General features: G+C 38.6%; 2 protein-coding genes across 2 annotated transcripts in view; one reads left to right on the forward strand and one right to left on the reverse strand.

Moving 5' to 3' along the window:
- Nucleotides 1-15225, forward strand: part of LOC119646237 (putative odorant receptor 92a) — a 93115-nt gene that overhangs the window by 34173 nt on the left and 43717 nt on the right. The window lies entirely within an intron of this gene.
- On the reverse strand, nt 13880-14583 carry LOC119646241 (lipopolysaccharide-induced tumor necrosis factor-alpha factor homolog). The gene is made up of 3 exons (XM_038046634.1): nt 14393-14583; nt 14212-14338; nt 13880-14146 (listed from the first exon to the last, which is right to left on the reverse strand). The coding sequence occupies exons 1-3, from the start codon at nt 14421-14423 to the stop codon at nt 13996-13998; spliced, it is 309 nt and encodes a 102-aa protein (XP_037902562.1). The 5' UTR covers nt 14424-14583; the 3' UTR covers nt 13880-13995.

Below are 15225 nucleotides of genomic sequence, written 5' to 3' on the forward strand. Positions count from 1 at the left end.
CTTCGCCACTGCTCCAACATATTTAAGAACGAAGACCGCTCCAAGTACATTTCCAACCAGATCCTCTATGAGTCCTGCCAAACCCCCCGCATCGACGCCTTCCTTGCCCGTCTTGCCCTCAACTTCCTGGTCAAGTGCCAATCCCATCCCAATCCCCTTGTCGCCAAAGCCATGCAGATCGAGATCGTTGAAGATAACCTTCTTCGAACTCATCTGTTTCCCCAGATCCTCCTATCCCTCCAGTCACAGAACCGTTTGTTCGATCCCCTAGGTAGAGTAGTCTCCTTTTCTCCCTCCCACTCCCACCCCGTTTTTATAAATGCTCAACGAGTGGAGGTTTTTTCCAACTTTTCCTCCAAAATGCAAAGTATATATTTTCTTTTTCTATATAACCTGTTAGTAATAAGTTAGTGTAAGCTTTAAAAATTGTTGTTTTACCTTGAAGTTTCAGTTCGCTCCGGGACATCGAAACGGACAGACGCGTTGCGGAGCAATCCGGGTGTTAAAAAAAAAATATTAGAAAGTGACGGAAGTAAGGAAAGTGACGAAAGTGGTGCAGTGTAAAGCGGAGTACTATCAAAGGCAGTACGGTCCAGTGAATTATTGAGACACTGTATACCAAAGTCCAAACACTTGTAATTGTTTTTATTTTCAGTGAATATCTGAGGATTCCGGGAACAACAGAAGACGGGCTCGGGGACAATAATGTCCGCCAAGAGAACTAAAATGATACTCCCTGGGGAGCTATCGTCTGAGGAGGAGGGGAGCACAGGCCCCTCTGAAAATGACCACCCATTAAGGAACGAGCTTGAAGAGCTCAGGGGTGAAAATGCAGCCATGGCATATCATCATGATAATGCAGCTCTAGCAGGAGCTAGCAGCACTACAAGAGGCGGTGCGAGCCGCACATCAAGGACCAATTGTGAACCAATCGTCATCGACAGCGGGGGAGCACCAGCAACGATGGAGAAATCACCAGGAACCAGAAAAGAATGGGATATGGACAGCGTGGGACCGCCACCAACATACCCCGAAGTCATCATTGATGAAGGTGACCCATTCAACTTCGTCCGGAGGAGGAAGCAGAATAAGACTAAGGTTAGCGTCAAAACTGTAACCGCTCCCAAACGGGCTCACATGCCTAAGTGCTGATTGACAGTCTGAAAGCAGACTTTTACTGCGTTTCAGAAACGAAACTAAACAGTAGGCATAACGCGCAATTTACCGGGTATAATATTATCCGGAATGACAACAACACTGGCGCTGCCCTTTTAGTCACAAAAGACTATCAATTTGAGGAAGTCGTTATAGAAAACCTGCTGACCTCTTCCGCCGCGGCGGCAATAGTAAGAATTATTGATGGTAGACGGATTTTGGTAGTTTCCGTCTACATCAAATGCAACTCTCGAAATGAGCAACTGGGACAAGATCTTAAGATCATGGGCAATCTCCAGTTAAAGTACAAGTACCTCATTTCCGGTGGCGACTTCAACTCGAAGCACACCTCCTGGGGCGATACGGCAGTTAACAGAAATGGGGAAACCCTGCTGAAATGGACCCAAGACCCTTACTCGCCAGCCTATGTCGATTTGGTCTTGCCAGATTCTCCGACAAGACCCAGTAGTCAATCAATCATTGACTACTTCCTCCTATAGGAGGAAACTTTCAAGTGATACTTTGCAATACTTTACTTGACCATCTCGCGGTACAATTTAAACTTCCCTCGTCCTCCCAATTGCGAAAGCGAGTGATGACCACCGTAAGATCCTTCGCCCACACTGACTGGGACAAATTCAAGTCAGACCTTGCACCAAGGCTGAACTTGAAAAAACTCGCAACTGACCACAATCTATCAGACATAGAGATCGACGAAGCCATCGCCTTGGCCACAGATGCCATTAATACTGCTACACGCAGAAACACAAGGCTTATCAAAGTCGACCAGTTACCATATAACTCAGTTCCTCACGATATCATGTTCCACATGAAAGTCAGGCAAATATGACGTAGGAAACTCAAACGGATTTTCCGCAAACACGGAAATAAAGTCAATGCTGAGTATAAAGGATTGCTTTCCCGGATTAATTGTCTGAGTATAATAATTCGGCAAAGAGTGTCGATTTTTCGCAACAAAGAATTGGCAAGGAAACTAGCAGATATTAAGCCCGGGGCAGATATGTTTCAACGTATCAATAGACTAACCGGCAAACATAAATCCCGCAATATCGCTCTTTCCAAGAACGGGGCGCACATCTGCAGTAACGCTAGGAAAGCGCAAGTTCTCGCGGAATCTTTTGAGACTCAGCTCAATTCCCCTCCACCTCAAAACAACCCGGCTATATCGTCGATTGTTGATTCGACAATCAAGGCCTTCGTCTCTGAGAACTCTCAGAAACTAACTAAATTTACCACAACCAACACCTCAGTCAAGCCATCGGAATCGCAACATTTTCTGAGTTTACCTCAACTCACCGACTTAACTCAACACCTCAACGGTAAAAGGTCAGCCGGGCCTGATGAAATCCCGAACTTTGTAATAAAGAACCTGCCCAGAGCCTCATTGAAATTCTTACTAGCAGTTTTCAACAACTGCATTAATAATGGCTACTTTCCATCCAACAATTATTGTGATTCGGAAAAAAAGGACCTCCAGCGAGCCAAACAATTTCAGGCCCATTTCCCTATTAGCCAACCTTGGCAAACTGTTTGAGAAAGCATGGACAATTGGGCTAGTTCAGCACTGCAACCTCAACAAAATTATCCCTGACCATCAGTTCGGATTCCGTTCTAAACACGGAACCCAGCACGCACTGAGCTACCTACACGAAACTGTCGTCTCAAGACTCAACGTCAACAATAAACCTACAGTAGCATGTGCGTTAGACTTGAAAAAGGCCTTCCACTCCGTGTGGGTAAACGGACTTATATATAAATTAATCGATAATGAATTCCCAGTCTCGATAATTAGACTTGCGTTAAGTTTTTTTGAAGATAGGCACTTTTATGTCAGCGTGGGGAATGAATTCTCCGATCTCTTGCCGGTAACGTCGGGTGTACCGCAAGGATCCATTTCTGGACCAACCTTTTATAACATCTTCACGGCTGACATTCCGATCCCCGATAAGACCCGTTATCTGTTACGGAGCACCAACTTGGATCTCATGCTCCTACAATGCCATGGTAAAATCCGAGTCATTCGAATGTCGAATTCTCAGACACTGCACAGGCTTGTCATATAATTGGAAGACCAAAAAGATCGGTAAAAACGCCGAAGTGTATAGGCGAGCCAATGTGAAACCACTTCGAGAATACGTTCTCACACTAATGGAAAGGTTCTTCGAAAGAACGGAGGACCACCCCAACCCATTAATTCGACATCTCTACCAACAGGGTAAAACCACCCCATTAGCCACATTTTTAAGGCCCTGCCAAATCGTGAATTCATCCCTCAGACCCAAAATCCGCACCCTTTTTGAAAATCCCTGCCTGGTAGGAGTGGACTCTACCTATCACAGGAAATTGTAATGTGCTTATTGTAAATATTAGTTAAGGATTAATTATGTTAGATTAAGCTAGGTTAAGTTAAATTAAGTTAGGTTAAGTTATATTTAACTAGGTTAAGTAAGTAAATTTCAATCTTCTCGCGCCTTTAGTGCGGGCGCAGTTTTGAAAAAGTCAAGATTATACTACAATTGTCAAGATCCATGTATATAAAGAATAATTACAGAGAAGGTCGGGTTGGTCAAACAATGTAATAGACACCCGTTTGATAGAGTTAAGATCAATTAGCGGTTATTAAGCTAGTATTAAGTAACCATTGTCTAGTTGTAAGTCACTATTTTAATAAATTGAATTGCCTTGAAGTTTCTTACTTAAGATGAACTCAAAACCTTTATACCCGAAGCGCGAGCTTCCGGTATTCTGACTTATTTTTAAAAAGGATTAGTGCATAACCCATAACTAGCGCAGCCGATTCTAACGGCGGGGCGGAAAGTGTAAATCGTTCGTTCGTGACAAAATTATTTCAGTTCGAAAAACTTAAATTCTGACGGTTTATCGGGATCCGCGAGTAAATACCGCAACTTTTGAACTAAATAGTTCGGTGTTTGTGTGCAGCTTATCTGCAGCTACGTCAGGATAACGTAGTGAAATGCAACAGCTGCCCAGCAACAGCGAATAGAAGAGCAACAAAGAGGAGAGATGTATACAAAGCTGTACATCCTAACTTAAGTCGACAATTTTGGATATTTCTTTTAATGACACCTCCTAAAACCAAAATCCCCAGCTGCAAACTTTACCCTACAACCCCTCGTAGATTTTTAGATAGCATAAGGAATAGATTTAGAAGTGAAAATAGAAATCTAAACCGGTCAAGTGCCGATAATATTAATATAATGCCTGCTACCGTAGCTATATATAGTGAAGTCGATGATCATCAGTATAAAAAACTGCAACAAATAATCCTTGAAGGATTCGACAATACCGTAACAAAGTTCATTAAAGTTACTCAAATAGTAAAAGAAATTACTAATGAAGACGATCTAATCGACCGTATTAAACACTATCATCAAAAAGAAACTGGTCATGCCGGAATTCGCGAAAATTACTCAGGATTGAAAAACCAAATATACTATCCAAATCTTCATAAATATATTCACCGTTATATAAATGCATGTCAAGTATGTAATGAAAATAAAGTGGATAGGAAATCCATAAAACCTAAATTCCAGATCACAGAAATCCCAAAAGATATCAGGATGATTGGTCATCTAGATCTATTATTATTCAAAAATCTGAATATTTTGGTTATGATTAATAAATTCTCTAAATTTGCATCTGGAATAGTAATCCCATCACGACATAAAATTGACATTAGATCAGGAGTGTTAAGTATATTAGTGACACCAGGATGAAATAAACTTTTGATAGGAGATGACGAATTTGATAGCATGTTATTACAAGAATTTTGCCAGGAAAAGGGTATAACTTTCTACACTACTAAACTATATTCACATATCGGAAATTCCGATATCGAGAGATTTAATGAAACCATCCAAGAAAAGATGAGATTAATACCAGTACGGAAGAATGTGAAGACAACTAGTGAATGCTTTTACGAAGCTTTAGAATTCTATAATCGTCAAGTCCATACAACAACTCAGGAGAGACCCATAGATGTAGAACTGGGATGAGTAGACATACAGATAGTACATAACAAAATTCTATCTAACAAGGAAAGAATAATAGAAAAAATGAATCTAGACAGAGAAAAATATTAGGAACTTCGTATCCAGGTTTTCATAAAAAGCCCTTAGGCAGAACGAAACAAATTAGCCCCAAAATTTAAGAAAGCAAAATACAATTCAAATATTGCAAAAGTTATTCACTTTTGTGAATATAAAACAACCTAAAAAGGATATGGAACTAATGATCCTGCAACTAATAAACCTGCTATTTTGGATACTAACGGAAGCTACTCTAATGGTTGAGGAGATTAAAACGGATATAGGATATACTGAAATCAAACTGGATCATATTGAATTGATACAAACCCAACAAACAATATTGCATCGAATCAACCTAAAACACATACAAGAAGCGTTGATAGAAATTAAACTGTCAAGAGATAGAAAATCTAGAACAGTAATACCTTACATTACTGCCAGGCCAGTATATACATCAACTTATATTTATTAACGATATAACAGCAAAAGTACTGACACGTAGATGTAGAGGACTAATTAATCCAATGGGCAACATTTATAATTGGCTTTTCGTATTAATAAGCGACTCCGATAGACAAGACATTGGAGAACATTTAAATACCATTGATTCAAATAATCACGAAATAATCGGTCGAATTAATAAACAAATACAAATTCACAACAATTTAGAACAGAATATTCAGAATATCGCTCAATTGATAAAAGCTATTGCTAAAGTATTAAATACAAACATTGCCTATTTGAGTCTTATTTTTAATATACATCTACTACAAGATCAAAATGAGATAATTCAAGATAATTTGATATCCGTTAGATTAGGAATAATGAATCGTAACATTTCGACAAAAGAAGAAATTTTGCAAAACAAAATAAATATTCATTAATTGGAATACATTGAACTAGCAGTACTTACCAATACTAGGAATAATAAGGAAATTATATTTGTCATTAGATTACCAAAAGATTTGATCATTACACCAAAATACTATGTAATACCGATACCTGATAAGGATCAATATCAAATGAATTTTGAACCACAAACTATTATAAGGATTAATGGAATAGCCTATGACTATTATAATGAAAATCATGTAAAACATTTGAAGGCTAACCAATTATGTATATATGTAAACAGAGTCGGCAATAGAAAGTAACAACAATGGTAATCAAAGAATTAAAAACAGGATTAGTAATCACCATCAATGCTGTAATAAATTGGAACGAACGAAAATGCGACGAAAGAAAATACACTACAAATTTTGGAAACCTTTTATTCAATTTCAATAATTGCACAATCAACGTTAATAATCACTCATTCAATAATAAGCAACAAACACTTCAAAGTAAATTTATTATACCTGGAAGCCCTCAGGAATTCAAAGTAGAAAATTATAATGAAATAAAAGAATTAAAGTATGTAAAACGGAATCACCTCAACTATTGTATTATTGATTATCTGCTTAGCCATCTTTGCATTTTTCTACTTGAAACGGAAAACCATAAAAATAAAAAAATAAATAAATGAAAAAAAAAAACACTTAACACTTATTAACATCAAGAGATATCATAAGAGTAACAATGTGATCTTGCAGACCAACTATTGAAACAAGAGATCTCATAATAACATTTTCAGTCTTATAAAAGATTTCTGTAGCCAGCGATTGTTAGTTAGTAAGCTTGAAGTTTTGGATATAGACCAATCTTTTTCACCCACGTCTTATTAATTCATCGAAAGTAGAAAGCCCGAATAACATGGAATAATTAAAAGCGCATCGACACTTTATTCTTTTTACCTCTGTTCGGACTTGAAACTTCAGTACTGTATCTATCAACTTTTTCATAGCAGATATGTATATCCTGCTAGAGTGATTGACGTAGGTAGGTGTCACAATTGGCTTATCATCAGCTGAATCTGCTTTCAAGCTGAAATTATCCCCAATGTGAAGTTGTATCTCATCTTTAGTGTTTTCACGCAATTTAAATTTCAGTTTTCTAACTTTCGTCTAATTGATCAGTTGATCAGATTTCATTTGTTTGCAGCATCCGACATCTTTTGACTGCACTTTGTTTGTAATATTGCCTGGCCTCTATTTGGCTGACATATGTAATCACCAAAGTTTTCTTTGACAATTGGCTTATCATCAACTGAATCTGGTGTCAAGCTGGAATTATCAGTTGATCAGACTTCATTTGTTTGCAGGATCCGACATCTTTTGAGTGCACTTTGTTTGTAATATTGCCGAATCTCTGTTTGGCTGACATACCCCGTGTAATCGCCAAAGTTTTCTTTACACTTTTATCGCTACCAGTTGAAATCTTCATTTAATATATCCAAATTAATATCAATTCTGGATTGTGTATCTGCGTTAGTGTTCATTTTACCTTGGTTAAAAGTTATGTCAAAATTGTAGCCTGATAAGTCCAATCTGATACGTGTGATTTTGGTTTTTATGTGAAAAATGTGAATTTTCTACCTCATAAGTAGTATCTAAAGAAATTAATCCCCCAGTGGATAGCAAGCAAATTTTCTCGATGACTGGCTTATTAATGTCATGTTTTCCGAGAGATATACTGGCACACGAGATAGGGAAATCTGTTCCAATTTCGTCTTGTGAAAATGCTGCTCCTAGAGCATAATTTGATACTGTCTGTAGTTAGAATGAAAGTTTTATTGAAATCTAGATTTGTAGGATTGAGGCTTGCTTTTAGGTTTTCAAAAGATTTCTGACATTCTTCTTTCCATTCGAAAGTTCCGTTCCTTCTAAGAGGATTAAGTGGTTTTGCTAGTTCAGCAAAGTTCAGAATGAAACGCCTATAAAAGTTGTAAAATGCTACGAATTTGCGAACTTCGTTTGCATTTTTGGGTGCTGGATATTTTCGAATCGTTTCACCTTTTGCGGGGTTTATAACTTCACTTGAATTGACTGTCCTAGGTAGACGACTGTTGACAACTCAGTTTCAGATTGTATTTGCGTACAAAATCTTATTAAAGCGCTACGATTTTAATAAGATTTTTATTATGGTGATCGATACTATAACCAAAGACTATAACATCGTCAACATATACAAATTCGTTTGACTCTAAACCTGTTAATGCTATTGTGGCGGCACATCGGAGGCACGAACCCCGAGGTAGGTGCGAGGAATGACAACGAACGGTCTGTTTCGACTAGACCGCCGTAGGCACATACTGTAGAATTCAATTCAAAAAAAATTTCGAAAATCGATAAAGCGGAGGACTCGTATTAATTTTCTGTTATAGCCATGTCGGGACCATCACTTTGGATATTTTTCATTAAATAATAGGTTAAACTGCAACCATATCGTCTATTCTTTTCAATTCCATTGACATACAAATATTCCACGCCATTTATAACAATTCTCAGTTGACTATTAGAGTAAAATTCACTGCTTCGATTAGAAGAAGTGGAGACTTTAAACGTTTAGTCCTGGAAGGAGTCGAGAATACATACATGTTATGATAATCAGTTCATTATAACTTACGTTGCCACGTGATATAATATTGCAAGTCTCCAAATTTGTTTATTCAGCTTCTAATTATTTTCATACTCGGAATACACAATACGACACCCTTTTTTCATGTAAATACTTGCAAGTGCAGCTGAGTAATAACTTTTCATTACATAAAACAGAACAAGCATTTATGCTTGCAAACTAAAATTTTCGTCAGTCCAGTGGAAGCTCTACTCGATCAAGTAATTAATCTATAATGGTTCTAAGTTAGTTGGCTTTTAAATAAATACAACATAAGTGTTTTATTTCAACTCAGACGGAGAATTGGTGTAAACTTGCAATCAAGGTTGTGTTGTTCCAGTTATTGAATTCAATAGAACAAATTACTTCTATATTATTTTTCTCCATGAAGGGTTCCGGACAAAGAGCCACCCGTTTTAAAAGACCATATTCACATATGCAGAAATAATATACATATACAGAAATAGTATAGTGCTTGCGGGTTTTGGTTTTTGGCATGTGCAAGATTTCGTCCGCCTTGCCTGGTGATGACAGAATGCATTTGCTAATATGCAGCATTTATTCTTTTTGCTCATGCTTTAGTACTCATTAGTTTTTATATAATATTATTATTTTTCGATGATGTCTTGGCCTGGGCTATGTACCTTACATTTGGCAGAAGGTGAAGGTAGTCTCCATACCTAAGCCTGGGAAAGATGACTATTCAAATTCAAAGAACTTCAATTAAAACAGCTTCACATCATTTTTACTGAAATGTTTGGGAAGACTGGTTGAGCGTCACATTCGAGAGAAGGCGCTAAGCTAAGGATGCAACCACTAAATGAAAACCAACATGCTCTGTGTTGCCGCCAGAGAACACGGTGTTGACGAAACTTTAGTTGATCTACGCTATGCTAACGCAGAGATTGCAGTGTGCAAAAGTGGGTGTTGATCGCTACCTAACAACGGAAGTGACGAAAGGCTGCCCTCAAGAAGGTGTGCTATCGCCACGTCTGTGGAGTATGCTGATCAACTCACTACTATGCGAACTGCAAAATCTGCCAATACACGTTCAAGCTTATGGGGATGACGTGCTTGCGCTGGCTGTTGGTCGAGATCTCGGAATGGTGTGTAGAAATACACAACGCGCCGTTGATTTGATTGACAGTTGGTGTCTCAGGCATGGACTTTTAGTGAATCCAAATAAACCTACAATGGTATTATTTACAAAGGAGGAAACTGAATGGTCTTTGCCTTCCAGAGATGAGGGGTACAATCCTTCAACTCTCCGAAGAAGTGAAATATCTGGAAGTTATTCTAGGCAAGAAGCTTCTTTGGAACAAACATGTAGAGATAAAGATGAAACGAGCTCTCACAGCTTAGGGGCTGTAAAAGCGGACCATTGCCTCGGCATGGGGACTTAGGCCTCAGGTAGTAATGTGAATATAAGTTACTATCATTAGCCCGATGTTCGCTTATGCATCGGTAGTGTGGTGGGATAAGGGGGAACAAAAGAGCTTCCGTAGTAAACTAGCCACACTGCAAAGAACTGTTTGTCTGGGTATCACCGGTGCATTGAGCGCCATATCCGGTGCAGCTCTGAATGCATTACTCAATTTGCAGCCCTTGGATTTGTTTATTCGGAGTGAGAGCAACTCATAGATTAATTCGATTAACAACAACAACAACAACAATGGACGTGGAGGCACAGAGCATTGGATGTTATCTTGAAACGAAGAGAAAGCTGGGACGAACCAGAAGAAAGCGTGTCAGGATATACTGATGTCTTCTACACCGATAGCTCAAAAACAGAAGAGGGCTCTGGAGCCGAAGCCTACCTCCCGCCAAAAAAAAAGAGAACTGGGCTTTTCCCTTAGGACAACACACAACGGTCTTTCAGGCTAAAGTGTATGCGATTCTAAGGGCGGCAACCTGGATGTTTGACGAGCGATTGAAGGGCGTGCACATCGCAATTTGTAGCGATAGCCAAGCTGCGTTAAGGGCGTTGAGTAGTACTTTGATCATTTCAAAAATCGTTCAGGAATGTAGAAACCGATTGAACTCTGTTTCTAGATTCAATACGATGGAATTACTCTGGGTCCGTGGTCATTATGATGTAGAGGGAAATGAAATCTCGGATGCCTTATCAAAGCATTGTCAGTAGCATTCGCTGATGCCGCTATCAAAAACTGGGAACAAGCTTCCCATAATGACAGGTGGCTGAGCCTTAATGCCACTAGACACAAAATTTTCCTATCAGAACCAAACAAACATACTGTAAGGTTTATCTTGTCGAAAAGCAGGAATAATTCCAGAAGTATTGTGGGCATTCTGACTGGCCATAATTCACTAGCAGAACTAGAATGGGAATTCTCCAAGTTGATGCGTGTCCATCTTGTAATGAGGAAGCGAAATCCATGGAACATTTTCTATATGAATGCCCCGCATATGGACGTGTGAGACATCAGATTTTTGAATGAATGCCCCGCATATGGACGTATGAGACATCAGATTTTTGGTGTCGATGTGTTCCAACTGCAGCCGGTGGCATCACATCCACTAACAGAAATTCTGCGATACATAAACGAATCCGGGATATTCCGTTAGACGGGGGAATCGAGTACAATGGACCACTAAGGTCTGAGTACTCAGAGACTTTGCCTTTTCCCTACCTCAAATGCACACAGACATTCATTAGCTTCTCTAGACCATGGTGTCTTATTATTTTAGCGTTGAAAATAAATTGCAACTGAAACGAAATTTCACACCCTCGCTGACAACTCCAGCAGTGATCCCAACAACGTCGGACGACATGAGTGCGAATTATATTGAAGTGAAATCCGTCCTAAGTTCAGACCTAAACACAAAAAAGGGTTCGTGCACCATAAGAGAGGAAGTAAGTTGCTTCCCAAGTGGTCCGGTGCGCCATGAAGTGGATGAGGACTCAGGACTCTCCGCATCCTTAACAAAAAATCCACACGTGGCACCACGTTTTACGATAAAGGAGTTTAAATCAGTAACGGATGCAAACGGCCATAGCTCTAGATTAATAGTTGACGATTTTAATGCATGGCCTGGATAATGTTGTAACCGAAAAACGAACGAAATGATCTAGATGGGCCAATACTTTTCAAAGAAAAGAAATGAGGATGGTGATAGATGTTACAATTGTTAGTGACATTTTAGCCAAGGGCCTCCAATGACACATCAATGAAGATAATAGACACAATGACCATCAGGCTATCATTTTTTAAATCAGTGGAAAAATAAATTGGTCTCGGAGGACAGCTGTAAGATGTGAAGTTACCAACTTTGACAGGGAGACTTCCAAAGAAGTTGTTGTAAAATACAACGGTGGAAGCAAACGCAGATGATAAAACTTTATGGATCAGCTGGTCGTTGCGGAGCGCATGTGATGCCTCCATGCCAAATTGTATTGGTTAGTAGATGTAAAAATCTTTTGGTGGAACTGTGAAATCAAGGAATTTCGCAAGGTCAAAATGTGCAATGAGAAAACAGAAACCGTTCTGGATACAAGCAACTACACGTGCAACACAAACTACCGTTGAAAAAAATGCGTGTGCCACTGCCGTTTTTTAGGTAGTGCATACAAAACAGTAATATTGAAAATTAAAGGCAAACCCTCGCTGCCAATAGCTTCCCTTAACCTGTTGCACGAAAATGGCTATATCCACTGGAAAAATTTTTCAACCTCCTTTTGCATGTATGCCACATTCCTCCCCGAACTAGGAATTTCAATTGCCGTTCATTGACTGTAGAGATGGTATAATGCAAAAATCCGCATAGTATCATAATGGAAAATCGTCATTACTAAATGTTTCTATTAAACGACGCCCTTACAGATGATAAAATGTTTTCGAATACCAGGACGGACGCATTTTCAGAGCTGGAAATGAAGATCCAGGAAGTAATGAAGTTTGCAAACCCAGTTTTAATGTATATGGAGTAATTAAGGACTATGATGGCTGCTTACATGAAAGCCAGAGAACAGCTGGGAGCAGGGAACCATAAGCGGGATACAATACGATCTGCAACCCGAACAACACCAAAAACAACTTTTTCCCTCAGTAAAGTGGTAGCTAAAGGCCCTCAGAGCCCAGTGATTTGAATATGAAGGTTAGTGAGGCAGCTCAACCTTCTTCGAAGAGAAAGAAGAGCAAAATGTCCCGAAAACTTTCAGGTATACCACCTCAAGAAAGAGCAGTCTTCGTTGCGGTAAAAGCTGACAAGAAAGGGGAAGAACCAACTTGGAGGAGGGTTGAAAAAAGTTTCAAACGGATCCTTTTTTGATGCTTTCATTATTACTAGTAGAAGGGAACTTACCTATTCGGAGACTTTACGCACGAATAAAAAAAAAAGAGAGGCAACTTCGGTCGAAAAGGCACAAGTAAAACAAGTAGAAACTTTCTTACGATCAAGTGTAAGGATCTGGGCGAGATCACTGCCGAACCTGCGAAGTTCACGTTGTGTCTCCCTGACGGAGTCACTTCCATTGGATCTGCAGATGACATCAGAAATATAGTCGTAGCAAGTCATGTTAACGACGTCGAAATAAACGTCAACGAAGCAGGAATGCTGGACGATCACTAGCAGAACGCAAAACAGCATTAGTGCTGATTACTAAGTGCAAGAAGTTGGTTGATTGCTCCTGAATATAGGGTGGCCAAGACAAAGCTGTCGGTAACTCATTTTAAGGGTGGTTACTTCTGTGTTATTGTACGCAGCACCTGCGTGAACAACCGTAATGGGTAAGATCAACAATGAAAGCAGTGGCATATGGACTTGATGTTCTGCGAACATTCTGCGCTCACCGAATCACATCGATATCTTAGCGACAGAAGTCCTAGGGATTCGTGAATCCAGTTATGAAACTCGTGAACTTAACGCCGTTCGGCGACAGTTGGCAAGGAATCTATAACTTACAGCGTAGCAGAAATGATAGGATGAGAACATCTAGCTTTTGAAGCCCACTATCTATTATACTATAAAAAAGGACAAAGAAAGACAGTAAGCCGACTTTGATAAGGTTTTGTTTTACACAAGGCGTAAAAATTGAGCTGTCCGCCATTTCGTTTTCTATCAATTTCTATTATTGATTTAGTAATTGATTTTTCTTCCTCTTCAAAGAATATTTTCTTTCGGAAAAAAAAAATTATAAAATTGTAATATGTGTAATGTACTTTAAAATATATCAGTCGACTTTAAATTTCAAGTTATGTCAACAACACAAATTTTTCGTATAGAAGTAACCACATGGAATCCATTTTTTAAATTCTTATTCCGTGTAAACCCATTTCATTTCCCTCCAATTCCATTTCATGTGTTTAGACTTGAATGTTCCAATGTATGCATTGCAGGATGGGCAATAATGTTCAACATCTTGACAGGAAGGCAAGAAATATGGCAGGCATATGAATGGTAGACACCTGCGAATTGGAGTAATCGGGAATTTGTGTCAAATTATTCTATGAAATGAAAAACGAAACCTTACATAGATAAGCAGAGAAGTATTGCTAGTAAATGAGCACCTCTTGTCGGTATGTACTTCGTGCGAGTTTTTATCCTGTGGCCACATTCGGGACAATAACACCAAAACGATTTGTTACCGAATTTATGAACTATGAAAATGTGAGAATTTAATTTGCGAAGCCATTTGTATTTTAAAGATTTACCGCTTTTATTGACAATAATTACTTCGGACATATATTATTAAAATGATTATTACTAAATGTAATAGAATAAAATGCACTTGCAATTTCATTAATACTACAGATTTTTTGAAGGTAATTAAAACTGAAATAAAATCCTTAACTTATTACATTAGAATCAGTGACATGGCTGTCAAAAACTGAAAGTCTGATTGAGTGGGCAAAATTCCCATGGCTAATAAGGTCATAAGGAAGCCTTGAGTATCATGAAAGTTCTCATTCAAATCGAAAGAGGAATAATAACAAATCCTGGTAATCATATGCAAATGAATATTTTGGAATATACGAGTAAGAGTTGACGCACGAGCACTTGACCAAGCAACTCCATTCACCTGACCATTTTTTTCGTCGATTTCATTTTATTGAAATATCTTCCGCTATCCTGATAAATTTCCGAAAATCCAAAAGCATAAGGCTCGAACACGGGAGGATCTCCAAACGCACATCTTGTTATCCTAGAGAAACGAGGCTCCTCCGTAGCCACATCGTGGACAAAAGGGAGTAGATCAGCCGCCTTTAGGATCCAATTAGCTTTAGTATCAGTGCAAGTGGAAATAATTTGTTTGGTTGATATTAAGTCATTTAGAAAAATTGATTGGAAAGCTTGTGTTAATATTGTCCATTTTGGAGAGTGTTTGAAAATTTGAATTTTCCTTTCAATAATCAATTGTTACTCATTTCGGCAAATTCCATTGTTCATAATAGTCTCAGAATTCAAACCTTTGAGATCAGTCTTAAATCAATTCTTCAATAAATTTTTACTGATTTCGGGAATCGCCCGTGACAGAGTTTACCAA

Source organism: Hermetia illucens, chromosome 1, assembly GCF_905115235.1.
Source record: "Hermetia illucens chromosome 1, iHerIll2.2.curated.20191125, whole genome shotgun sequence".
Lineage (NCBI taxonomy): Eukaryota > Metazoa > Arthropoda > Insecta > Diptera > Stratiomyidae > Hermetia > Hermetia illucens.

Coding starts and splice junctions, on each gene's coding strand:
- LOC119646241 (XM_038046634.1), bottom strand. CDS start 14,423: ATGTCCGAAGTAATTATTGTCAATAAAAGCG. Junction 14,339..14,392: donor AATTATTGTCAATAAAAGCG/GTAAATCTTTAA, acceptor ACATTTTCATAG/TTCATAAATTCGGTAACAAA. Junction 14,147..14,211: donor ATACTTCTCTGCTTATCTAT/GTAAGGTTTCGT, acceptor TCCAATTCGCAG/GTGTCTACCATTCATATGCC.